The following is a 26,641-nucleotide window of genomic DNA, read 5'->3' as shown; positions in this document are numbered from 1 at the left end:
GTCGCCGTCGACATTGCCTCAGCCCAAAACCCCTTGGGTAATTTCGCATGCGCCAGCATACTCCAGACCCTCTCCATTATGGTCCGGTTCATCCTCTCGGCCAGCCCGTTTAGTTCCGGCGTCTTCGGCACAGTAAACTCGAGCCGGATTCCCTTCGAGCGACAGTACTCCTGAAACTGCCCCCGGTATTCCCCTCCGTTATCCGCTCGTATCGCTTTCAGCTTCTTGCCGGATTCCCTTTCCACTCTCGCGTGGAGTTCTTTGAAGACGGACAACACTTGGTCCTTTGTCTTCAACGGCGCCGTCCACAGCTTCCGGCTGTGATCATCAATGAAAGTCACGAAGTACTGGGCTCCGCCATGTGACTTCGTTTCTACCTGACACACATCCGTGTGCACCAACTCCAATGGTGCGCTACGTCTCGTCGGTGGCCTTGAGTGGAAGGAGTTTCGGTTCTGCTTACCGGCCAGGCAATCGGTGCACTTCTCCAGATGCACATGCTTCACTGGAATGAGGTTGTCTTCTGCAAGCCTCTTCATCCCCTTCTCGCTCATGTGGCACAGTCTCTTGTGCCACAGCTCACCGGCAGTGTCGGCTGCCACGTTCAGCTCCTCCGGACATAGCCGGGAATTCATCAGGTACAGGGTGTTGACCTTCCGGGCCCGAGCCACTATCAGGCTCCCCTTGCTGAACTTCATGACACCGTTCCGGATGCTACCCGTGTAGCCTTCATCATCTAGCCTCCCGGCCGAGATCAGGTTCAATCGGACCTCCGGAACGTGTCGCACATCCTTCAACAGCATCTTGCATCCGGTTGATGTCAACAGCCACACGTCTCCTATGCCGGCAATCCGGCATGTGCCTTCATTTCCCATCCGGACACAGCCGTGCTCACCGGCTGTGTAGGATGAGAAGTATTTCTTCTCCGGGGTCAGGTGGAACGACGCTCCGGAATCGACCACCCAGGTCATCTCTACACCGGCAAGGTTCAGCTCCCTCTCTTCGGTAATAAGCATTATCTCTTCTTCACTTGCCGCGAGTGCCGTCGTTCCTTTCCGGTCCTGCCCTCGCCGATCCGGACCTCTCCGGTCCGTGGCTCCCCGGTATGCACCGTTTCTCTCCGGTGACTTCTTCGAATCGGTGTCGTCGGCTCCGTTGTCCTTTCGGTAATGCCGACAATTCTTCCGGAAGTGCCCCGGCTTCCCACAGTGGAAGCATGTTGGCCTTCCTCTTGACTGCGACCGGGTCCCCGACTTCTCCCGTCTTTGCGGACTCCGGTTCCATTGTCTTCCCCGATCCGATTCGGTAAGCAGCATCTTCTGATCAGAAACTGGTTCTTTATCTCTCCGACGCGCTTCTTCGTTCAAAATACTTGTCTTTACCGTTTGTAGGGACAAGTTATCTTCGGTGCAGGAGGTGCTGAGAGTCACCACCAAGTTCTCCCAGCTGTCCGGCAATGTACACATCAGGATGATGGCTTGCATTGCATCCTCCAACGGGAACTTGATCGCCGCAAGCTGGTTCACGAATCCCATGAACGTGCTTACGTGTTCCACCATACTCTCGCCGTCCCGGTACTTGAGGTTCACTATCTTTCTCATCAGGGAGGTCCGGTTCAACGCATTCTTCCTCTCGTAGAGGCCCGACAGCTTCCGCCACATCTCATATGCGTTGGTGTCGTTCGCCACGTGTTGTAGAACGCTCACGTCGACGTATTGCCGAATGGTTGCAACGGCTTTCCGGTTCAGAAGCCTCCACTCCGTCTCAAGTACCCCCTTGGGTATTTCCGACCTGTCGATCGGTTCATACAGGTCCCGAACAATGAGCAGATCCTCCATCTTTATCTTCCAGTCGGCGTAGTTCTGCGCATTCAGCACCATCATCCCCGGCTGCCCGCTGCTGCCGCCTTCCATTTTCTGTGTTACCGTCGCTCTGATACCACTTTGTAAGGATTTGATGCTATCAAATCTTTCGCCTCTCGGCCACAACCGAGACAACACGGATCAATGCAGCAGAAAATGGGAAAAAGACACAGAGAGACGAATACACAGGGTATAACGTGGAAAACCCTAAACGGGAAAAACCACGGGAGTGCACGACTCCAACTATCACTATACACTGGAATATACAATGGCGAGCTGCAAGGCGACGACCTTGGGCTCGCTGTCCTCGCCACAGGCGGCGGTATTACACAGAGGCGTCGACCTCTTCGTTTCTCTCTCTCTCTCTCTCTCTCTCTCACGGTTGCTCTCACTTCGCTCCCTCTAAGTGGAAAACAGAAAAATGAGCAACAACAACCTTAACTGTTTGCCCTAAGTCATATTTATACACATATGACTTTCGGGCTATTTACAAATATAGCCTCAAGGGCTCTTGGCAAACATATTCACAAATATGTCTCCGCATCCGGATCTCTCTCCGGGTACATTCGTCATCCGGCTCCGTAACTGGGGTCTTCATCATCCGGCTCCGTAGCCGGGGTCTTCATCATCCGGCTCCGTAACCGGGGTCTTCATCATCCGGCTCCGTAACCGCAACCGGGCTTGCCGTCATTCATCTCCGGACATCTCATCCGGAGGGACCGAAATCCCAACAGGAACCACTAGGGTTATGTACGGGAAGGAAATAGGGCTCACACGCACAACACAAGGAAGTCTTGCACAAACAAAGCACGAGTATTCAAACGTGTTTGTGAAAAGGAGAGGTGCATGAGCAAGCCCGAATCAACCCCTAGTCACAAGGCAAACGAATGCACGTGAGGAAAGCTTACACATGGACACATAAGAAAAAGGATTACTTACACACACAAGAAACAGAGTTTTGAATGCGTTTGCGAAAAGAGAGGTGCATGGGCAAGCAGGAATGCTCCCTTGCCACAAGTCTCACGAACACACAAGTAAGATTTACACTAACACACAAGACACGATTTTGAACGCCTTTGTGAAAGCAGAGGTGCATGGGCAAGCCCGAACACTCCCTTGCCACAAGTTGCATGAACACACAAGCAAGATTTACACTAACATGCAAGACACGATTTCGAACGCCTTTGTGAAAGGAGAGGTGCATGGGCAAGCCCGAATGCTCCCTTGCCACACGTCGCACGAACACACAAGCAAGACTTACACTAACACGCAAGACACGTAAGTTTGAATGCCTTTGTGAAAGGAGAGGTGCATGGGCAAGCCCGAAATGCTCCCTTGTCACAAGACACACAAACAAATAAGTAGAAATGACGATAACATATAAGACATGTAGGTTTCAATGCCTTTGGGAAAGGAGAGGTGAATGGGCAAGCCCCAAACGCTCCCTTGTCACAAGACACACAACAAATAGGCACAAATGACGATAACAAATAAGCACAATCAAGATTTACACATAAGACAAGTAGATGAAAGAAAACATTAGTTTATATCAATATAATAGATTCTTTTATAATATAAGAATCATGTTACAATGGGTTGGATGCAAATATGAAGGATTGTTTATAAATGAATGGGGGAAGAGAGGTGGAGGAAAGAAGAGAGTGGAGTATAGAAGGAGTTTCTTTGTTTATGATGCTTCTCGATGTTGTTGATCCTTCTTCTTCCGCTTTCGAATTGAGTAGAGCTTCCACGTTCCTTCTCCCTCCCCCCCTTCTTCACTAGAATAGGCTCTTAGTTATAGGTTTTGGATTGCTGGCCTTTTTCCCCTAAAAAAAAGCTTGTCTATATGAGTCAACTATTCTTTTCCTGACTATTTCTGTTTTCTAGCCTAAATTTTCACATGCAATATATTCTTGGAAAGCACTTTATGTTAGCTTTCTTATGCATCTTTTCTTTTCTAATTTGGACATTTGACGAGGAAATTATGAGCTCTTTACTCGACCTTGCTCCTCATATCCACGGCTAGCTTTATTTTCCCATCTTTTTCTCTATTTTTGTCTACTTCTGAAAACCTCTTCTAAATTTTTATCCTTTCATTTATTACTATAGTTGACTTAAGAAAATTAGTTTAGTTGGACCACTATTTTATTCTCTTTTGAGGGTGTTTTAACATTATGTGTCGAAAACATCACGACATCCACCCCCACCAAACCTACACTTCCTCTGGTATGTGCCAATGATTGTTAGCTGCTATTGTTTATTCTTTTTAAACCTCAAAGTCTAGAGGTTCAATTTCAGGATTTGTGATCTCTCTTCTCTTAAAGATCTTGATTCTCTTCCCTGCAATCAGCAAAGCAAGTCGAGTTCCATCTAACTCCGTTATAAAATAGGTTACATTGTTTTCTATTTCCTTAACCATGTATGGGCCAAACCATTGTTTCACAAACTTTCGAGTAGTGCTATGTTGATTAACAAGGACGATGACAATGCTTTTTATCAAAATTCTCCTTGTTCCTCAATCGAGCCTCATGTAACCGTTCTATTTCTAACTTGACATCTCTGGGTCTCCGTTCTAGTTGTTGGATCCTTGTAGCTAGCAAGTCTTCTCGACTCATCTCCTGTTGCCATGGCAAAACCGTCCATGAGGTAACACTTTGATCGATAGGCATTATTGGTTTTTGCCCTAATATGAGCTCGGACGGCATATATCCAGTAGTCGTGCGATGTGTAGTTCTATCGGTCCATAATGCATATGGTGATAATCGTGGCCAGTCCCCCATATTCCCATCGCAAGCCTTTGCTAGAGCTTTTATAATTGCGCTATGTCCCCGTTCCACCTTTCCATTTGCCTCCGGGTTGTAGGCCATGGTAAGTGATAATTTGACGCCTATCCTTGAGAAAAACTCTTTAGCTTCATTTGCATCTAATTCTCCTCTATCGGCTACTATTTTGTTGACACATCCGTATCGACAAATAACATCTGTATCAAAGAGAAACTTGCAAACCGCCAAAGTTGTTTTATTCCTTAGTGCCCGACCGTCTACTTGGTTGGTGAGATCCTCTCTTGTTTGCACGAGGTATATCATTTGCCACAATCCTATTGGCATAACCACTATGTCTATCAACCACTTATAGTGCATTGATAATGGATATGTTGGATGAAGTTCATCCCTATATTGAACATTCGAGTATAATTGGCATCACGCACATGTTTCAACATAGCTTGCTACATCTTTGTAAACACCCGGCCACCAATACTTCTCCTTGAGCTTTGCAAAAGTTGCCCATATACCTCGATGACCTACACACACACTATCATGAAATTCAACAATTAGTGTTTGTTGATCTTGTTTCTTGCATACCACTCGAAGTGGAGTTCCACTCTTCCTCTTTGGAAACTTCCATAGATGTCCTTCTTTGAGGAAGAACTTGTAGGTCTTCTTCCTAATTCGGTAGTAGTCTTCCTTTGACCATGATTCATCCTTTGTAAGAGAGCTTAAGTACTTGCCAATTTCGATGAATTCACCCTCAGAATCTTCTACTTTAAACACCTCTAGCACCTGAGCACAAGAAACCGTAAAGAAGTTTAGGCCAACATCCTCTTCCTCGGAACGTGGATCTTCTTCACCCTCATACCTTGCCCTTGACGACATATTGGCCACCACATTATGTTTCCAGTTCTATGTCGAATCTCAGGGTAGAGCGACTTGATATAGGAAATCCATCGTAGCATAGCAATATCCTGCGTAGCACAACCGGATATCATCCCGAGAATAAGCAGACAATCGGTTTTGATTATGACTTCTGTTCAGATAAGGTAGTCACGATCGGTTTTAACCGCGGATACTATGCCCCATAGCTCTCCCTTCACTTGGGCGTACTTTCTTGTCTTCCGGTCAACACATTTGCACCGAATCAGATTGCATACCATTTTTGTCTTTGTCTTCTTGGTTAATCACCCATCCAATTCCGGTTGGGCTCGTATCCACTGTCATGTATATCGGGGTACCTTTGGTGTAGTCAACTTTGCACAATGCTGGAGCTTCCAATAATAGTTTCTTCAACTTTGAAACCGCGTAGGTATGCTCGTCTTCCCATTCAAACTTCTTCCTTTTCTTTAGTAGTCCATACAATGGTTCAACGACATGGCCATAGTGTGGAATCCATATGTGGTAGAGTGCACATGATCCCAAGAATGTTCTTACGTCTGTTTGGAACTCACACTCCTCTTTCATCTCTTGGATAGCATTCACCTTGGATGGAGATGGCTTCTGGCCATAAGATCCACATAAGTGTCCTACTACCAATATTTTTGGTTGACCGAATGCGGACTTCTCTCCCGAAAACATGAGATTTGCATCCTCAAGCTTTTGCAACACCTTCTCGCCATCCTTTATATGATTGATGATGAATCTTCGACAACCATCTTCATATTTTGATTCATCTTTTTCTTCCACCGGAGCATCCTTTGATCGGAATGTCATCTAAGAAAGGCATTGTGATATCAGGAATACAATCCTTTAACACTTTGTTCATGGCATTCACCATGTGGGCTACGGAGTTTGTCGCACCTTGGGGTAAGGTGCACATCCATACCAACCCAATCGATGTCCTCATTGTTGTAATGTCTCTACTATCGACTGGAAATTGAAATTGATCATAGCTCGAGTAGAGATCACCAATGGAATAGATCGATCTTCTCATGACGGCTTCGACAAATTCATCCATGCTTGGACCAATTCTGGCATTTGGGATCGTCACCTTTTTGACAGGTTGGAGATCTTGAATAAAGCATAAGGACCCATTCTTCTTCGGCACTGTAAACCATCTATTGGAGTAGGGAGCATTGGATGGCTCAAGAATTCCCATCCTAACCTTTTCCCTTACAAGCTCAATCAACTTTGGAATGTGAGCTCTTGGAACCGGTATCAGCTTGAGGTTCCAAGGCACATGCGGCACCGTAAATATCACCATTGTCTCTATCATCTTCGGATCGGCACATCTGATTTCTTGTGGAGAGAAGGCGAAGGCTTTCCCATCTCTCTCAAGCATCATCTGAAACCTTCTTCTTCTTCGGGGAGAAGGAAGTCATCCTTCCCGACTTTGAGTTTCCCTCTTGATTCTCCGATTAAGGTATGGCCTATCCCTTTGGGTCTCTATGACTTGGATCCTTGGTAACTTCTTTCATCCTTTGCCAACTATCCTCCGGTAACGGAATAGCTACTGGCTTGACCTTCTTATCTACTGATTTATATTTTGTGTTTACTTTGACCAACTCCTCCATGACCCCTCGACAACATTTGTCGATGGCGGTATACATGTTGATGGAGTTGACTTGAATAATATGTTGCTCATGAGGGCTCAAGTCCACGATACTCTCTATTTCACCAATTGTATCGTTAAATGAGGCTTCCTCCATGACCCATGATATGTTGTCTTCTTCTTCTAATATTCCTTGTTATTTTAGCCAATGTTCAAAGTTTTGAACTTGACGCTTTTCTCTCTCATTGAGTGTAGTCATCCCACATGCACCATTAGGTGCTAAATATAGAACTTTTTCCTTCTTGCTTCTTTCTTCTTTTTGGGGACTTACTTTTTCTCACAATATCTTTTCCCCATTCTTCAATAGTCCATGTTAAAAATCCGAGGCCTCATCTCTGAGGCTATCTCCGTTCCTCTCATGATTAGCTCACACTGTCAAGAATTGAACCGACTTTTGACCATCAAGACTCTTCACCCAAGCGAATGCTGCTCCACTGTCGAACACCTTAGTCTCCATCCTTGATGATATTATGTAGGGTTGCCCAAGAATCACCGAATGGGAAGTCGAATCTTGCACAAAAAAGTGTTGCTCGATCTCTACATCCCTGATTGTGACTTGAATGTTGGGACATGCTCCATGTAAAGAATCAAGAGATGGATTCTTGTGAAGCAGAATAGGTGTGAACTGTGTGTGTGTGTGTGTGTGTATGAGATAGAGAGAGAGAGAGAGAGAGAGAGAAAGAGAGAAAGAGAGATAGAGTATACGCAAGGTTAAGTATATTAACAAAGGGGAAAGACACAACTAAATACAAGGTGGGAGGAGGGTGCTTTATATAGTCACCCTCTCTCTTCATTAACTACAAGGCTCATGGAGCATGGGGAATGTGAAAGCTCATAAGTTATGTGTCATAGAATATGATTCTATGACTCATACTAAATGCTAGAATACAAAGAGGCGACTTAATGGTGACTCTTGACCGTTGGAGTGTCTATTCACTCTCAAGGTGAGTTCACACACTAGACCAAGTTGAGCTTGATTCTCAACACGCCCCCTCAAGCTCAAGTCAGATACTACTCATGTTGTCGCAGTAAAGGGAAGTCGGATCCTTGATGGGTACGCCCAGATCCTTCAAAATCCTCTTGAGCCATACAGCTTCACACGCAGCTACGGCTGCGCCCCTGTATTCCGCCTCCGTACTCGAAAGAGCGACGGTAGGCTGCTTCTTGCTACTCCAGGATATTGCTCCGCTGCTGAGGGAGAAAACCAATCCAAAGGTTGATCTTCTATCGGCTTTGTAGCCAGTCCAATCGGCATCTGTGTACCCCTCGAGGCGTATTGGCATCGCGGTCTTGTAGAGGATGCCGCAATCCATTGTGCCGCTCACGTATCGTAGAACTCGCTTTGCACAATCCAAGTGAGTATCACGCGGTGTTTGAATGAATTAGCTAAGGAGACCGACTGGATAATTGAGATCGGTTCCTGTGATCGTGAGGTAGATGAGACTCCCGATGAGTTGCCGATACTAAGTTGGCTCACACGCTTTGGTGCCAGAGTTTGCATCGAGTTTGAGATTGCGATCGAGCGGGGTTGCCACGGATTTGCACTTAGCCATACCGAACTTGTATAACAAGTTGAGGATGTAGTGCCGTTGAGAAATCATGATTCCGGCCGGAGTCCGAATTACCTCGATGCCGAGGAAGTAGTGGAGCTCCTTCATGTCCGTCATCTCGAACTTGTCGGAAAGGAGGGATTTGACCTTATTGATTTCAACAAGATGCTCACCTCCAATGACTAGGTCATCCACATATAAGATTATGACGATTGGACTTCCGGAATCGCTTCGTATGTAGAGGGAGTTGTCCGATTTTGACATACGGAATCCAATTTGATGAAGATATTGCGTTATCTTCGAATGCCGAGCACGCGGTGTTTGCTTGAGGCCGTAGAGTGGCTTCTTGAGTCAGCATATAGCTTTCGGATGGGTGCTCGAGTTGAAACCGGGTGGTTGTATCATGTACACCTCACCTCCTCTTCTAATTTTCCTTGTAGAAAGACGTTCTTGACGTCCATTTGATGGAGGTGCCACCCTTTCACCGCGGCAAGCACAATTACGGTCCGCACCGTCGTCATCTTTGCCACTGGGGCAAAGGTCTCTTCGTAGTCGAAGCCATGCGTCTGAGCGTATCCTTTCGCTACGAGTTGAGCTTTGTAGCGGTTTACGGAGCCATCGGCATTATACTTCACCTTGTAGATCCATCTGCATCCGATCGCCTTTTTGTGTGGTGAGGTGGAAACGAGATCCCACGTCTCGTTCTTCCGTAGTGCCTACATCTCCTCGTTCATTGCTTCGATCCATCGCGGGTCCTTCGCGGCTTCCGAAAAGGTTTCCGGCTCCCGTAGTGTCGCTACCTTCATCATAAAGGCATAATGGTACGCCATATAATCGTTGTAGCCGAATCGGCTTACGGGGTTCTTTTCACGGGTGGATCGGCGGAGTTTTTCATTTGCAGAGATGAGGGCTTTCTTAGCTCCGATTGGTACCCCGAATCCGCCGAACTCACTGTCAAGTGAGTGAGGCGACTCATTATCGTCGAAGCGAGCGTCTTCGTATTCTGCCATTTTCTCCTTGCCTTTGTCCATTTTCGGGCTAGGCCATGATGTGCTTTGATCGCTCAAAGGCTCTTGTCGTCCACTCAGTCGGGTCGTGATCGGACTTTCTTCGAACATGTGCGTAAGGAGATCTTCATCCTCTATCTCTTGTTCGGCGGATTCTAAATCGAGCGGAGTCGGAGTTTGAGTTGTCTTTGGTGCGTACCAGGATGCGAACTCGTCGAAAACGACGTCTCGACTTACTCGAGATTTTCGAGTTGAGGGGTTGTAGCACTTGTACCCCTTTTGCTCCAATGAGTATCCTACGAGGATACATTTCTCCGACTTCGGGTCAAGCTTTTGACGCTTCTCGTCGGGGATGTGCACGTACGCTATCGCTCCGAATATGTGGATGTGAGATAAGTCTGGCTTCTTTCCGAAGTATTTTTCGTGCGGAGGGACCTCGTGCACGCCAGATGTTGTGCACCGGTTCATTAGGTAGACAGTCGTATTTGCAGCTTCGGCCCAATATGACTTGGGCATATGCTTCTCGTTTCATCATGGGCCGCGCTACTTCGAGGATGTGCCGATTTTTGCGCTCGGCTACCCCGTTTTGTTGCGGAGTGTGTCAGAAAGTGAATTCTCGCCGACTTCCTTCCTTTCGGAGATACGCCGTGAAGTCGTCCGAGAAGTACTCCTTGCCGCCATCCGATCGAAGACCACGTACATGTCGGCCCGTGGCTTTTTCAACTTCATTCTTGAAAGTTTGGAGTGTCCGAACACTTCACTCTTTTGCTGCATCGGGTAGATCCAAGTGTGCCTGGAGAAGTCGTCGATGAAGAGCACGTAATATTGGCATCTGCCGAATATAACCGTCCGCGCCGATCCCCATACGTCGGAATGGACTACGTCGAGTGGGACTTTGCTCACGTTTCGCTCTTTCGAGAATGGGTGTCAGTGTTGCTTGCCGAATTGGCACGCTTTGCATACTCCTTCAATCTCCTTCTCTTTGAATGTTGGGAGACCGATGTCAACTCCTTTCGATTTCATTGCTTTGAGCTTTTGGAGATTTATATGGCCAATCCGCTTGTGCCATAACTCTATCTCGGAGTCGGCTTTCATGCCCTTTGCGAACATGGCGGATTTCATCTCGTGTGAGTCTAGAATAAACATTCGTCCCTCTCTTCGTCCACGTGCGATGAGTCGGCCCTCTTTTTCAATGAAGCAACTGCCTTGATTAAATCGAACTTGCATCCCTTGCTCTACAATTTGGCCGACGGAGACCAAATTCTTCGTAATGGTCGGTACATGCAAGACATTTTTAATGTAATTTTGCTTACCTTCTTTTCCGAACGGAACATGCCGATGTGCCGAATCGGGTGAGTAGTGTTGTCTCCGGTTTCGACATAGCCGGGTCGGTCCGGCTCTCGAAGTTCTCGTAACCATTCTTGATGCAATGTCATATGGTTTGATGCACCGGAATCGACGAACCATACGTCTTCCGGACCGGAGGCACTAGTTGAGGTAGAGGCCGACATAGAGCTTGCTCTATGTTTCCTCATGAACATTCCGCCACTGTCGGAGTTGCGTGCATATATTCCACCATGATCTTCGTAGTCGGAGTTATTCCCGTACATTCCGCTATACTCTTCGTAGTCGGAATTGTGTGCGTAATTCGTGAGTTGTTGGTTTGTGGAAGCCGATTCACGGATCTTCTTTCGGCACTCTTCTTCGTGGTGGCCGAGCTTTCCGCAATATCCGCATTCGGTTGTGTTTTGACGGCTCGGGCCAGAGTGGAAGCTCCCCCTTCTTGCAAAGGTTCCTCGTTGGCCTCCGTTTTGTGGCCAAAATTGGGAGTTGTTGTCGTAGGTCGAACCTCGTCCGGCTTGTCCTTGGCCGAATCGGCCTCTCGCTCGTCCGCGTCCTCTTCCTCCATTAGAGTGCGTGGAGAGCATGTGGCCTTCCGACTCATTGCTCCTTGTACGCACGAGGTTTTCTTTGACCAATAGAATTGATTGGAGCTCGAAGAAGGAGGGAGATTTCTCCCGTGCTAGAACGGCGTCGCTCTTCCTCTCAATAAGGTAGATCCACGTATGCTGCGTGTGGTTGTCAATGAAGGAGACGAAATATCGGCTCCCGCCAAGCCTAACGTTTTGTGTCGGCCCCCATACATCGGAGTGTATAAGGTCGAGCTTGTTCCGAATCCGGTTTCGCTCGTTGGGGAAAGGAAGTCGGTGTTGCTTCCCGAGCTGGCAGGCTTCACAAATTTGTGCCTTTCGGCCACTAAATTTGGGCAATCCGAACACTACCTGTTTCGATTGTAGATCTTGAAGCCGCTGGTAGTTGAGGTGGCCTATCCGCTTGTGCCACAAGTCGATGTCCGACTCGAATTTTTGTCCCTTCGCGAACATTGTGGTGCCACCGTCAGTGGAATCGAGGATGAACATCCTCCCGTCTCTGCGCCCTTGCGCAATCACACGGCCTTCTTCCTCAATGAAGCACCCGAGGTGTGTAAACCGAATCTCCATCCCTTGGTCGACGATCTGTCCAACCAAGACCAAGTTCTTCGTGATTGTCGGAACGTGCAGCACGTTCATGAGTTTCCCTTTCTGCCCGACATGGCTAAGGGGAACTCCTCCGACATTCGCGATCGGATGCGGAGTGTCGTCTCCAGTTGCGACTACTCCAGGTTGTATCAGTTTTTCAAGGTACGAGAACCACTCCATATGGCTCATCATGTGGTTTGACGCGCCGGAGTCTACGTACCACACCTCGTCCGATCTCGGGGTGGTCCGTTTCATTGAGTTTGCTTCGTGTCTTGTCGCGAAGGCAGACCCTTCTCCGGCTCTCCCGGAGTCTTCGGCATAGTGCGATCGTTGCCGATATCCCTTGTCGGTATGTCCGGAGCCATTTCCGGAACCGGTTCTCTCGGAATTGGCGCGCTTCTTCCAGCACTCACTTTCCCTATGGCCTTTCTTGCCACAGTACCAGCACTCGGCGATGGCCTTCCCTTGCCGGTTCTCATCGCTTCGACTCCCCCTGTTTCCGGAGGGTCCGGAGTTGCTGTCGGCATCACTTTGGTGCCTTCTTCCTTGATCTCGTCGGCCGCTTCCATTGCGTACGGACTCGCCTCGTCTGCCACGACCCCGGGGCCTTTCTCCCTCCATGTACAACATCTTTCTGTCGGTGTGCCTGCTCGTCGACACACCCGCGTGGTTCTCCTCTACCAGGAGCATCAACTGTAAGTCGAAAAAGGACGGCGTATTCTCCCGGGTACACACAGCCGTTCGGAACGCTCCGAACTTCGACGCCAAACCTCTGAGACAGATCTGGACCATCTCGCTCTCCTCGATGTTCACCTCTATGGAGGCGAGGGAGTCGCAGATATCCTTGATCTTCGAGGTATAGTCCGCCACCGACAAGTCGCGTTGTCGTAGGCTGCTCAACTCCTGTCAGAGCTAAAGCTTCCTGGCTATGGTGCTCGCGGCGAAAATCTTCTTCAGATTTTCCCACGCACCCTTCGGCGTCTTTGCATCCCGAACATAGCTCATTAGTTGTTCTCCCACACAGGACGCGAAGCAGTATAATACCCTGCTCGCCGATTGCTCCCACGACGGAAAGTCTCTGTGTGTCGATTCGGGTGCCGCGTCATTAGCTCCTTCGACATAACTCCAGTAGTCATGCCCGAGCAAGTTCTGGTGCATCTTGTAGGACTAGGACGCGTAGTTGGTTCTGTCGAGCTTCTCTGTTGGAAGCGAGCTCGCCATGCCTCTATCCATCGTTCTTCTTGTTCTTCTTCGTCAAGCTGTGTCGGCTGCAGAGAGGTTCTCAACCCTCGCGCTCTGATACCATGTAAAAAGTAACGTGCGGAAGCAAGTATGAAGACCGAACAGAAGGAAGAAAACACAGGTTTAATGGAGAGCTTGAGCTTACGCAGTATACGCGGGAGAGACAGAGAGAGTAAGAGAGAGAGAGGAAAAACAAGAACTATATTCAAAGAGGGTACTCAATCTCTATTCACCACGCTCTATACATATGTGTGTTCAATGAACACTTTTATACAAGTCCTAGAAGGACTGACCGAAGTACTAACAGTACTTCAATGCTCATTAAGAGCTCCTACACTAACTCCCAAATATATTCCTCATGGAATATCTTTCCTAACGGCCTCCCGGTTTACGCACCGATCCGGCCCTACCTACGCACCGGTCTGCGTATCGGTTTACGCATTCGGCCTAACCGATCGGTCCCAACCGATCCGGTCCTCGGCTTCTTCAGCCGATCCGGCCGATGTTGAGCTTGTCTCTCAACAGCCCCCATGCATATGATGCATGTGAGGGTGCAAGACATGCATGAGATGCATGTTTGCCATTTGGCGCTCATGCATTACATGTGTTGCATGATAACCATGTTACTTATTCAAGCTCTCATGCATGAGAATTTACATGTGAAAGTATAATGATAAAAATATAACTTAAAGAAATGACTTGGCTTTTTCGTTTCACACTGAAAATCTTCAAGACACTGTGTGTCACGATCAACCTATCTGACTAACCTGATGGATCCGTCTGTCCAGATCCGGTTCTCCAAAACATTTTTGAACAACTTGGTCGCATCTATTCATCCAATTTATACAACCTAACCTTTTTGTGCTCCTAACAAATAGAAAAAATATAAAGAGATATGGTTCTATTTATATACTCTTGAATCCTAATGGTGTCCTATCTGTTAGGAAACAGGTCCCTTCGGATGGAAGTAAAAAGAAACGGATAACCAGTACCCGACTACGGAGAACCCGATGAGAACCAGATGACGAGTACCCAGCAAGAGCCGGATGGTGAAGACCCCGTGAGAACCAGATGTGGAGTACCTGGCAACGGAAGACTCGGTCAGAACCGGATGACGTGTGCCTGGCAAGCGCCGGATGATGCAGGCCCGGTGAGGAGTACTCACCGGATGAAGGGACATATTCGTAAATATGTTTCTGAGAGTCCATCGGGGCTATATTTGTAAATATCCGAAAAGTCATATTAGTATAAATATGACTTAGGGCAAACTTAGTAGAGGGGTTGTTGTCATTCTTGTTGGCGCAAGATTAGAGCGCAACAGTGTACAGATAGAGAGAGAAAGAGACGAAGAGTTCGTATCTCTGTTCTAACCGCCGCCTGTGGCGAAGATAGCAAGCTCGAGGTCATTGCCTCGGTGCTCCATTATTGTACATTCTTATATAGTGATAGTTTGCAGTCTGTGGGTTGCCGGGGTTTTTCCCCTAATTTGGGTTTTCCACGTTAACATCCTGTGTACTCTTCTCTCCATTGTGTCGTGCGTTTCATTACCCGTTCTCAGTGTTTTGATTCTAGGCTCAGTTGTGGCCGAGCGTTGTTCATAGGGAGCGTGTAGTTCCTGTCAAAGTGGAATCAGAGCAAAACGACACAAAAAATGGACAAATCGTTGGGGGCATGTTCAAGCTCACCGGCTCCAACTATTCGGTGTGGAAGTTGAAGATGAGGGACATGCTCGTGGTTAAAGATCTTTGGTTGCCGGTTCAGTTCGGGGACAAGAGACCGGACAAAATCGACGCCACGATATGGGAGGTGATGCACATGAAGACAACGGCGTACATACGGTGCTTCATCGACATGAGCCTATACAACAACTTCAATGAAGAGAGCAAGGCGCATGAGCTTTGGGAGAAGATCGGTATTATGTTTCAAAACAAAAATGTTGTTAATCAGGTTTCGGTATTTCGGAAGCTAGTAAGACTCCGGTACCAAGATGGCTCCAGCATGGTGGAGCACATGAATGCTTTCCAGGGGCTGATCCACCAAGCAACATCATTGGAAGTACCTCTCGCCGATAAGGTACTAGCGCTACTCCTGCTTGATTCCCTCCCTTCCTTCTGTTCGGTCTTCATACTTGCTTCCGCACGTTACTTTCTACATGGTATCAGAGCGCGAGGGTTGAGAACCTCTCTGCAGCCGACACATCTTGACGAAGAAGAACAAGAAGAACGATGGATAGAGGCATGGCGAGCTCGCTTCCAACAGAGAAGCTCGACAGAACCAACTACGCATCTTGGTCCTACAAGATGCACCAGAACCTGCTCGGGCACGGCTACTGGAGTTATGTTGAAGGAGCTAATGACGCGGCACCCGAATCGACACACAGAGACTTTCCGTCGTGGCAGCAATCGGCGAGCAGGGTATTATACTGCTTCGCGTCGTGTGTGGGCGAACAACTATTAAGCTATGTTCGGGATGCAAAGACGCCGAAGGGTGCGTGGGAAAATCTGAAGAAGATCTTCGCCGTGAGCACCACAGCCAAGAAGCTTCAGCTCCGACAGGAGTTGAGCAACCTACGACAACGCGACTTGTCGGTGGCGGACTATACCTCGAAGATCAAGGATATCTGCGACTCCCTCGCCTCCATAGAGGTGAACATCGAGGAGAGCGAGATGGTCCAGATCTGTCTCGGAGGTTTGGCGTCGAAGTTCAGAGCGTTCCGAATGGTTGTGTGTACCCGGGAGAATACGTCGTCCTTTTTCGACTTACAGTCGATGCTCCTAGTAGAGGAGAACCACGCGGGTGCGTCTACAAGCACGCACACCGACAGCAGAATGTTGTACACGGAGGGAGATAGGCCCCGTGGACGTGGAGGACGAGGCGAGTCGACACGCAATGGAGGCGGCCGACGAGATCAAGAAAGAAGGCACCGAAGTGATGCCGACAGCAACTCCGGACCCTCCGGAAACAGGAGGAGTCGAAGCGATGAGAGCCGGCAAGGGAAGTCCATCGCGGAGTGCTAGTATTGTGGCAAGAAAGGCCACAAGGAAAGTGAGTGCTGGAAGAAGCGCGCCGATTCCGAGAGAACCGGTTCCGGAAATGGCTCCGGACATACCGACAAGGGAAATCGGCAGCGATCGCACTACGCCAAAGACTCCTGGAAAACTGGAGAAGGGACTGCCTTCGTGACGAGACATGAAGAAAACTCAATGAAGCATACCACCCCGAGATCGGACGAGGTGTGGTACGTAGATTCCGGCGCGTCAAACCACATGACAAACCATAAGGAGTGGTTCTCGTACCATGAAAAACCGATACAACCTGGAGTAGTCGCAACAGGAGACGACACTCCGCATCCGATCGCGAATGTCGGAGGAGTTCCCCTTAGCCATGTCGGGCAGAAAGGGAAACTCATGAACGTGTTGCACGTTCCGACAATCACGAAAAACTTGGTCTCGGTCAGACAGATCGTCGACCAAGGGATGGAGGTTCGGTTTACACACCTCGGGTGCTTCATTGAGGAAGAAGGTCGTGTGATTGCGCAAGGGCGCAGAGACAGGAGGATGTTCATCCTCGACTCCACTAACGGCGGCACTGCAATGTTCGCGAAGGGACAAAAGACCGAGTCGGACATCGACTTGTGGCACAAGCGGATAGGCCACGTCAACCACCAACGGCTTCAAGATCTGCAATTGAAACAGGTCGTGTTCGGATTGCCCAAATTTAGTGGCCGAAAGGCACAAATTTGTGAAGCCTGCCAGCTCAGGAAGCAACACCGACTTCCCTTCCCCAACGAGCGAAACCGGAGCCGGAACAAACTCGACCTTATACACTACGATGTGTGGGGGCCGGCACAAAATGTTAGTCTTGGCGGGAGCCGATATTTCGTCTCCTTCATCGACGACCACACGCGACACACTTGGATCTACCTCATTGAGAGGAAGAGCGAAGTCTTCGACTGTTTCCGGGACCTCAAAGGGTTCGTGGAAACCGAAACGGGACGAAAGATCAAGTGCCTGCGGTTGGATGGTGGAAAAGAGTACTTTTCCAGTCAATTCAACGGTTATATACAACAAATGGGAATTCGACGCGAATTCAATTGTAGATACATGCCGGAGTAGAACGGCGTGGCCGAGAGAAAGAATCGGTCGATTGTGGAAGCGGCACGGGCAATACTGGAGGAGAAGAGCTTGCCCAAGTTCTATTGGGCCGAGGCGGTAAGGACCACGGTATACATCCAAAACCGGATCGGAGACAAAGTGTCTGCGCACGAGCTATATTTCGGAACGAAACCGAACTTGCGACACTTGAGGGTGTTCAGTAGCATTGCGTATGTGCATGTACTGAAGGAGAAAAGGAGGAAGCTGGACGCAAAGGCCGAGAAGTGCATCTTGGTCAGTTACTCGGACGAGCAGAAGGGTTATAAGTGCTATAACCCTTGCACCAAACAAGCGCGTGCCAGCCGCGACGTTGTGTTTGACGAGTCCGCGTCCTGGTACCTGCCCCCGACTCCGAACCCTGCCCCCAATCCGAGCTCTAACGATGAGGTCAGCGAGGCCGAGATGCCTCCGGATGAGCCCGAAATCGAGACCTGCGAAGAGAGTCCGATTTCACTCCGGTTAAGTGGACCGATTGGACGACTGGGTCGGTACGACCAATCCGACGAAGAGCCGACGAGTAGTGGAGACTCGGCCGGGCATTCCCCGCGCAGGAAGCCGAGGAGACGGCTTACACGCAAAGAAAAAGGGAAGAAGAAGGTGTCGGATTCCGGCACGGATAGGAACGAGTTAGACCGACGCGAGTCCAACTCCGAGGGAACCGGTGACGGGTCTTTAAAGGTGAAGACCGCGTCGACCGAGAAGGCCTCAACATCGGCTAATGTGAGATTACGCCGATCTACCCGCCAGAAGAACCCAGTTGTGCGGTTCGGATACAACGAGTACATGGCGCATCATTATGCGTGCATGACCCGTGTAGCGGAAGTGCGTGAGCCGGAGAGCTACGTAGAAGCGGCTAAAGACGCGAATTGGCGTGCCGCGATGGAGGAAGAGATGCAAGCATTGGCGGAGAACGAGACCTGGGACATGGTTGACGCACCGAAGGGGGTAAAACCGATCGGGTGTACGTGGGTGTACAAGGTCAAGTACAACACCGATGGCTCGGTCAACCGGTACAAGGCTCGGCTAGTGGCAAAGGGCTACGCGCAGAAACACGGCATCGACTACGATGAGACGTTTGCACCGATCGCGAAAATGACGACCGTTCGTGTTTTGCTCGCAGTAGCCGCGGCCAAGGGGTGGCACCTACATCAAATGGATGTAAAGAATGCGTTCCTGCAAGGTAACCTTGAGGAACAAGTGTACATGGTACAACCCCCCGGATTTCACTCCGGAACGAACTCCTCGGCAGTATGCCGACTGAAGAAGTCCCTTTACGGACTGAAGCAAGCCCTGCATGCCTGGAACGCGAAGATCACGCAACAACTGCGTCGGATGGGTTTCGTCACGTCAAAATCGGATTCTTCCCTGTTCATCCGGAAAGGTCGACTCGGCCCGGTTAGTATTCTACTATATGTCGATGACTTGGTCATCACCGGCGCCGACCTAGGTGAAATCGACCGCGTGAAGCTCCAGCTTGCGGCATCGTTCGACATGAAGGATCTGGGAGACCTTCATTACTTCCTCGGGATCGAAGTGATCCGTACCCCCGAAGGCATATTGATAAGCCAACGTCATTACATGCTGAGTATGCTCTTCAAATTCGGGATGGCCGACTGTAAGTCCGTCTCGACTCCTCTGGATAGAACCGTCAAGCTTCGTCCCGATACGGGAAAGGTATGCGACCCGATGAGGTTCCGATAAATTGTCAGAAGCCTTATATACTTGACCATCACCTAACCCGACCTCAGTTATCCGGTCGGGGTGATCAGTCAGTTCATGGCGCGACCTACCGAGGAGCACCTTCAGTGTGCGCAACGCATACTTCGGTATGTCAATCGCACTAAGGACTGGGAACTACTATATAGGACCGGTGCAGCCACGCGGTTAGTCGGCTACACCGATGCTGATTGGGCTGGCAACGCCGCCGATCGCCGATCCACATCTGGATACGCGTTCTCCCTCGGGAGTGCCGCGATCGCGTGGAGTAGTAAGAAGCAGCCGACAGTTGCACTATCAAGCACCGAAGCCGAGTACCGAGGAGCGGCTGTCGTGACATGCGAGGTCATATGGTTGAAGCGGCTACTTAAGGACCTGCGAGAGGAGGTGTCTGATCCAACGACGATCTACTGCGACAACCTCAGCAGCATCCAACTCGCGAAGAACCCAGTCTTCCACGCACGGACCAAGCACATTGAGGTGCACTACCATTTCGTCCGTGAGCGTGTCCTTTCCGGTGAAGTCGAACTTCAGTACGTTCCGACGGATCGGCAGACTGCCGACAGCTTAACCAAGCCTCTTGTTCTGGACAAGTTGCGGCAATTCTCAGGTGCGCTCGGATTGTGTCACCTCGACGTGCCAAACTTGAGGGGGAGAACAGTCCCGAACGACCAAGCAAAGCAGCAGCGCGGACACCGCGACACCGAGTCGGTTGACAAGTTCGACTTCGGATCGGTTGAAGAAGCCGAGGGCGGACCCGCCGAATAGTTCGGAAGCGGACAGAAGGGGAGCAACCGAAGGAGAGAGCCGAAGCCAACCACGCATGAGGAGGATGAAGCCATCGAGGGCGAGAAGACCGAAGACGAGTTGGAGACAGCCAACTCGGATGAGAGCGAAGACCGATCGGAGGTAGCCGAGTCGGTTCGGATGTTTGATTCAGACACGTTGAATCAACCGAGGCCCAAGCGGAAGAAAAGGCAGCAGAAGAAGCGTCAACACCGCAACAACAGAAGAGCTGATGAGGGCCACATGAGCAGACAAGCCGACCAGAAGGGTCAAAGCGCGCGGAGTCGAACAGGTCGAGGAGCGCGAGCGAGGCGAGAAGCCAGGAGGAACCGGTGCTGTGAAGATCCCGAAGAGCCTCAAGTTGAGCTTGAGGGGGCGTGTTGAGAAACAAGCTCAACATCGGCCGGATCGGCTGATGAAGCCGAGGACCGGATCGGTTGGGACCGATCGGTTAGGCTGAGTGCATAAATCGGGAGGCCGTTAGGAAAGATATTCCGTGAGGAATATATTTGGGAGTTAGTGTAGGAGCTCTTGATGAGCATTGAAGTACTGTCAGTACTTCGGTCAGTCCTTCTAGGACTTGTATAAAAGTGCTCACTGAGCACGTCTTATGTACAGATTGAGTATTATTGTTGAATATAGTTTTTTGTGTTTCTCTCTCTGTCTCTCCCGAGTATACTGCGTAAGCTCAAGCTCTCCATTGAACCTGAGTTTCCTTCCTTCTGTTTGGTCTTCATACTTGCTTCCGCACGTTACTTTCTACAGAAACCAACGGTACCGATTCGAAGCAGACACCAGACCGGAACGGTAAAGACTGGAGAGAGCCGGACTTGAAGGGAACGACGGCAATTGCGGCAAGTGAAGAAGAGTTGATGCTCATCACCGAGGAGAGTGAGTGAAACCTTGCCGGCGACGAGATGACCTGGGTGGTCGACTCCGGAGCGTCGTTCCACCTTACCCTAGACCGGAAATGCTTCTCATCCTACTCAGCCGGTGATCACGGCTGTGTCCAGATGGGGAATGAAGGTACATGCCGAATTGTCAGCATAGGAGACGTGTGGTTGACAACGCCAACCGGATGTAAGCTGATGCTGAAGGATGTCCGACACGTTCCGGAGGTTCGTCTGAACCTGATATCAGCCGGTCGGCTAGATGATGAAGGCTACACGGGTAACATCCGGAATGGTGTTATGAAGTTCAGTAAAGGGATCCTGATTGTGGTTCGGGCCCGGAAGGTCAACACTCTGTACCTGATGAATGCCCGGTTATGCTCGGAAGAAGTGAACGTGGCATCTGACACTGCCGGTGAGCTATGGCACAAGAGGCTGTGTCACATGAGCGAGAAGGGGATGAAGAGGCTTGGAGACGACAACCTCATTCCAGTGAAGAGCGTGCACTTGGAGAAGTGCATTGATTGTCTGGTCGGTAAAAAAAACTGGACCTCCTTCCGATCGAGGCCACCGATGAGACATAATGCACCACTAGAGTTGGTGCACACTGATGTATGTCAAGTGGACACGAAGTCACATGCCGGATCGCGGTACTTCGTGACATTCATAGATGACCACAGCCGGAAGCTGTGGGCCACACCGTTGAAGACGAAGGATCAGGTGTTATCCATGTTCAAAGAGCTCCACGCGAGAGTGGAAAGAGAAACCGTCCGGAAGCTGAAGGCAGTTCGAGCAGATAATGGAGGTGAATACCGGGGGCGGTTTGAGGTGAATACTGTCGCTCAAAGGGAATCCGGCTCGAATTTACCGTGCCGAAGACGCCGGAACTAAACGAGCTGGCCGAGAGGATGAACCGGACCATAATGGAGAGGGTCCGGAGTATGCTGGCGCATGCAAAATTACCCAAGACGTTTTGGCCTGAGGCGCTGTCGACAGCGACGTATGTGATAAACAGATCACCCTCAATGCCCTTGGATGGAGACACACCACAGAAGGTCCGGAGAGGAAAGTTGGATCCAAATACCCAGGCATGCATATTCCTCGGATACGGCGATGAGTAGTTCGGCTACCGAGTGTGGGATCCGGTTGACAAGAAGGCTTTCCGGAGTCGAGATATTATCTTCATGGAGGACAAGACCCTTGCCGACTGGGAGTCAGAGAAGAAGATAATGAACTCCGATGAGATTCGGACACACCCGGCTAAGAGCCGGTTGACACTCGAGGAACCAGCCGGTTACGGTGAGAATACCGAACTGGCAGAAGAAGAAGTAGAGGAAGCTGAAATTGGAACCTGCCAAGATCCCGAATCGGATTCGGATGAAGAACAAATAGAGGAGCCAGTTGCCGAAAGCCAAAGACGGAGATATCCTCTCAGAGAGAGAAGGGCCCCCCAGAGATTTCCGGATTTAGAGCATGTGCTGCTCACTGATGAGGGAGAGCCGGAAAGCTTCGAAGATGACCACAGCCGGAAGCTGTGGGCCACACCGTTGAAGATGAAGGATCAGGTGTTATCCGTCTTCAAAGAGCTCCACGCGAGAGTGGAAAGAGAAATCGGTCGGAAGCTGAAGGCGGTTCGAGCAGATAACGGAGGGGAATACCGGGGGCAGTTCGAGGAGTACTATCACTCAAAGGGAATCTGGCTCGAATTTACTGTGCCAAAGACGCCGGAACTAAACGGGCTGGCAGAGAGGATGAACCGGACCATAATGGAGAGGGTCCGGAGTATACTGGCGCATGCAAAACTACCCAAGAAGTTTTGGGCTGACGCATTGTCGATGGCGACATATGTGATAAACAGATCACCCTCAGTACCCTTGGACGGAGACACGCCACAGAGAGTCTGGACCGGTAAGGAAGTGTCCTACCGGCATCTGAAGGTGTTCGGGTGTCTTGCGTATGTGCATGTAGCTAAGGACCGGAGAGGAAAACTAGATCCGAAGACTTGGCCATGCATATTCCTCGGTTACGGCGACGATGAGTTCGGCTACCGAGTGTGGGACCAAGTCGACAAGAAGGTACTCCGGAATCGAGATATTATCTTCATGGACGACAAGACGCTCACCGACTGGGAGTCAGAGAAGAAGATAATGAACTCTAAGTCGACCGGTAAGGATCGATTCTACGATGAGCAGACCCAACCGGCAAGAGACCGGTTAACACTCGAGGAACCAGCCGGTTACGATGAGGATACCAAACCGGCAGAAGAAGAAGTAGAGGAAGCCGAAACCGGAACCGGCCAAGACCCTGAATCGGATTCGGATGAAGAGAAAATGGAGGAGCCGGTTACTGAAGCCCAAAGACAGAGATATCCTCTCAGAGAGAGAAGGCCCCCCTGAAGATTTCCGGATTTAGAGCATGTGATGCTCACCAATGAGGGAGAGCCAGAAAGCTTTGAAGAAGCGAAGGATGACACCCATAGCCGCAAATGGTTAAGTGCCATACAGGATGAGATGGATTCCCTGCATGAGAACCATAAGTACGAATTGGTGGAGTTGCCGAAAGAAAAGTGGGCACTCCGAAATAAGTGGGTGTACAAGTTGAAACCAGGAGATGCCGGCTACCCCCCGAGATACAAAGCCAGGATCGTGGTGAAGGGGTTCCAGCAGAAGAAGGGCATGAACTTCAACGAGATATTTGCCCCAGTAGTAAAGATGACCTCCATCTAGACGATGCTGAGTATAGCGGCAAGCATGGATGTCGAGGTAGAGCAGCTAGACGTTAAGACGGAATTCCTTCACAGTGACCTCGAAGAGGAGATCTACATGCAGCAACCAGAAGGATTCGTAGAGAAAGGGAAGGAGCACCTGGTTTGCCGGTGGAAGAAGAGCCTATACGGACTGAAGCAGGCTCCCCAAAAATGGTACCGGAAGTTCGACTCCTTCATGACAGATCAAGGGTACCACAAGATGCAGGCCGACCAATGTGTGTTTGTGAAGAAGTTCGAAGGAGGCGACTTCCTGATACTCCTTCTGTACGTGGACGACATGTTGATCGTCGGACGGGACCAAGCCAAAATATGGATGCTAAAGAAGGCTCTCAACCGAACTTTCACAATGAAAGACTTGGGTTCGGCAAGACAGATGTTAGGGATGCACATCATCCGGAACCGGTCAAAGAAGCAATTGTGGCTGTCACAGGAGAAATACGTGACAAAGGTGCTTCAGCGGTTCAACATGTTAGAAGCGAAACCGGTTGGATCGACACTCCCGGCAAACTACAGATTATCCGGTAAGCAAAGCCCGAAGACGAAAGCAAAGAAGGCTGATATGATGAAGGTTCATATGCCTCTACCGTCGGGAGCTTAATGTACGCAATGGTGTGTACCCGACCGGATATAGGATACGCAGTCGGAGTTGTGAGCCGGTTTATGAGCAATCCCGACAAGGAGCACTGGAACGCGGTCAAATGGATACTCCGGTACCTGAAGGGCACTTCGAATGTGTGTCTCCGATTCGGCTCCGGTAAACCTCAACTTGACGGTTTCGCCGATTCGGACATGTCGGCTGATGTGGATACCAGCCGGTCTACATCCGGGTATGTAATGACATATGCAGGGGGAGCTATTTCGTGGCAGTCGAGGTTGCAGAAGACGGTTGCGTTGTCAACCACGGAGGCAGAGTACATGGCGGCTGTGGAAGCCGGCAAGGAAATATTATGGATGAAGGACTTCATCAGAGAGCTCGGTATCCGACAAGATGAATATCGGCTCTATTGCGACAATCAAAGTGCCATCCACCTTGCTAAGAATGCGGCCTACCATTCCCAGACGAAGCATATCCAGCGAAGGTATCATTGGATCCGAGAAAGAGTAGATGACCAGGAGTTCGCGCTGACGAAGATCCACACGACTGAGAACGGGTCAGATATGCTAACCAAAGTACTGATACCCGACAAGTTGGATGCATGTCGAAAGCGGATTGGACTAGTAAGACATCCCATGCCGGAGTGAAGGGGGAGATTGTTAGGAAACAGGTCCCTCCGAATGGAAGTAAAAAGAACCGGATGACGAGTACCCGGCAAGAGCCGGATGGTGAAGACCTAGTGAGAACCGGATGTGGAGTACCCGGCAACAGAAGACCCAGTGAGAACCGGATGTCATGTGCCCGGCAAGCGCCGGATGATGCAGGCCCGGTGAGGAGTACTCACCGGATGAAGGGACATATTCGTAAATATGTTTCTGAGAGTCCATCGGGGCTATATTTGTAAATATCCAAAAAGTCATATTAGTATAAATATGACTTAGGGCAAACTTAGTAGAGGGGTTGTTGTCATTCTTGTTGGCGCAAGATTAGAGCGTAACAGTGTACAGATAGAGAGAGAAAGAGACGAAGAGTTCGTATCTCTGTTATAACCGTCGCCTGTGGTGAAGATAGCAAGCTCGAGGTCGTTGCCTCGGTGCTCCACTATTGTACATTCTTATATAGTGATAGTTTGCAGTCTGTGGGTTGCCGTGGTTTTTCCCCTAGTTTGGGTTTTCCACATTAACATCCTGTGTACTCTTCTCTCCATTGTGTCGTGCGTTTCATTACCCGTTTTCTGTGTTTTGATTCTAGGCTCGGTTGTGGCCGAGTGTTGTTCATAGGGAGCGTGTAGTTCCTGTCACTATCTATGTGGGATATCTCATAATTTTGTTTTCCCCTTCTTCTTCTCAAACTTCACACTTACATAACTTGACACTTAGTTGTCCGTTTCACATGTAGTAAAATGCATTCGGAAACTCTTGAAGACATCCAAGATATTAAACTAATATAAAATAATGTCTTCACTATTATTGGTTCATATTGTGTGTGAAAAACCACACTCGATTTTGTACATTCCATGCAATTTTCACACCGTTGCCGAAAATCCTCAGAGCATCCACCCCCATCAAACCGCATGTCCTCCGGTACGTGCCAAGAAGAGAGAGTCTGAGGTTTCAGCTATGGTGATTAATCAGATTCCTCCATTCGTCAACATAACTCAGGTCTATAAGTTCAATCATAATATCCTCATTGTTGGGGTGATCGAGGTCAAGATCCTCGTCTTGTCTTTTCTTGAAAATCTTTACTCTTTTTCCCGCAATGGGTATGGCCAACCTTGATTCGTTTAGCTCCGCAAGGTGGTATGTGGCATTGTCGTTGGCACTTGTCACCACATATGGTATGAACCATCTTCTTGCGAACTTTCTTGTTGTCCTGTGTTGATTGTCAAGGTTGTTGTCGTAGACCAATACCCAATCCTCTCTTCGATCTTCTTGGGACATAGTCGATGTGTCTTATCGAACCAAATCTTGTTCTTCACTCGGGTTGCCTCCATCATCTTTCGCACTTTTTCTACATCTTCAAGCCTTCTTTCAAGCTACCTTATCCGTGCTGCTAATAATTCTTCTCGGCTCATCTTGTTCTCCAATGGTATCACTACCCATGATGCGATCATCTTTTCGATGGGCATTACCGGCTTCTGTCCATACATCAGCTCTGTTGGCATTTATCCTGTCACTGAATTGTGTGTAGTTTTGTCAGCCCACAAGGCATAGGGAAATAGTCGTGGCCAG

General features: G+C 49.4%; 1 protein-coding gene across 1 annotated transcript; it reads right to left on the bottom strand.

The window, feature by feature from the left end:
* Positions 1–4,128: 4,128 nt before the first annotated feature.
* LOC147853109 (uncharacterized) lies at positions 4,129–5,515 on the bottom strand. The gene is made up of 3 exons (XM_087332833.1): positions 5,367–5,515; positions 4,413–5,033; positions 4,129–4,321 (listed from the first exon to the last, which is right to left on the bottom strand). Exons 1-3 carry the CDS (start codon positions 5,513–5,515, stop codon positions 4,129–4,131), a joined length of 963 nt encoding a protein of 320 aa, XP_087188959.1.
* Positions 5,516–26,641: the final 21,126 nt, after the last annotated feature.

The sequence above is a fragment of the Azolla caroliniana genome, unplaced genomic scaffold, assembly GCF_043228905.1.
Source record: "Azolla caroliniana isolate FFs.n. ecotype wild unplaced genomic scaffold, voAzoCaro1.0.p SCAF_17, whole genome shotgun sequence".
In the NCBI taxonomy this organism is placed as follows: domain Eukaryota; kingdom Viridiplantae; phylum Streptophyta; class Polypodiopsida; order Salviniales; family Salviniaceae; genus Azolla; species Azolla caroliniana.
Note: the sequence above shows the minus strand (reverse complement) of the source record. Positions and strands in the feature narration are given on the sequence as shown.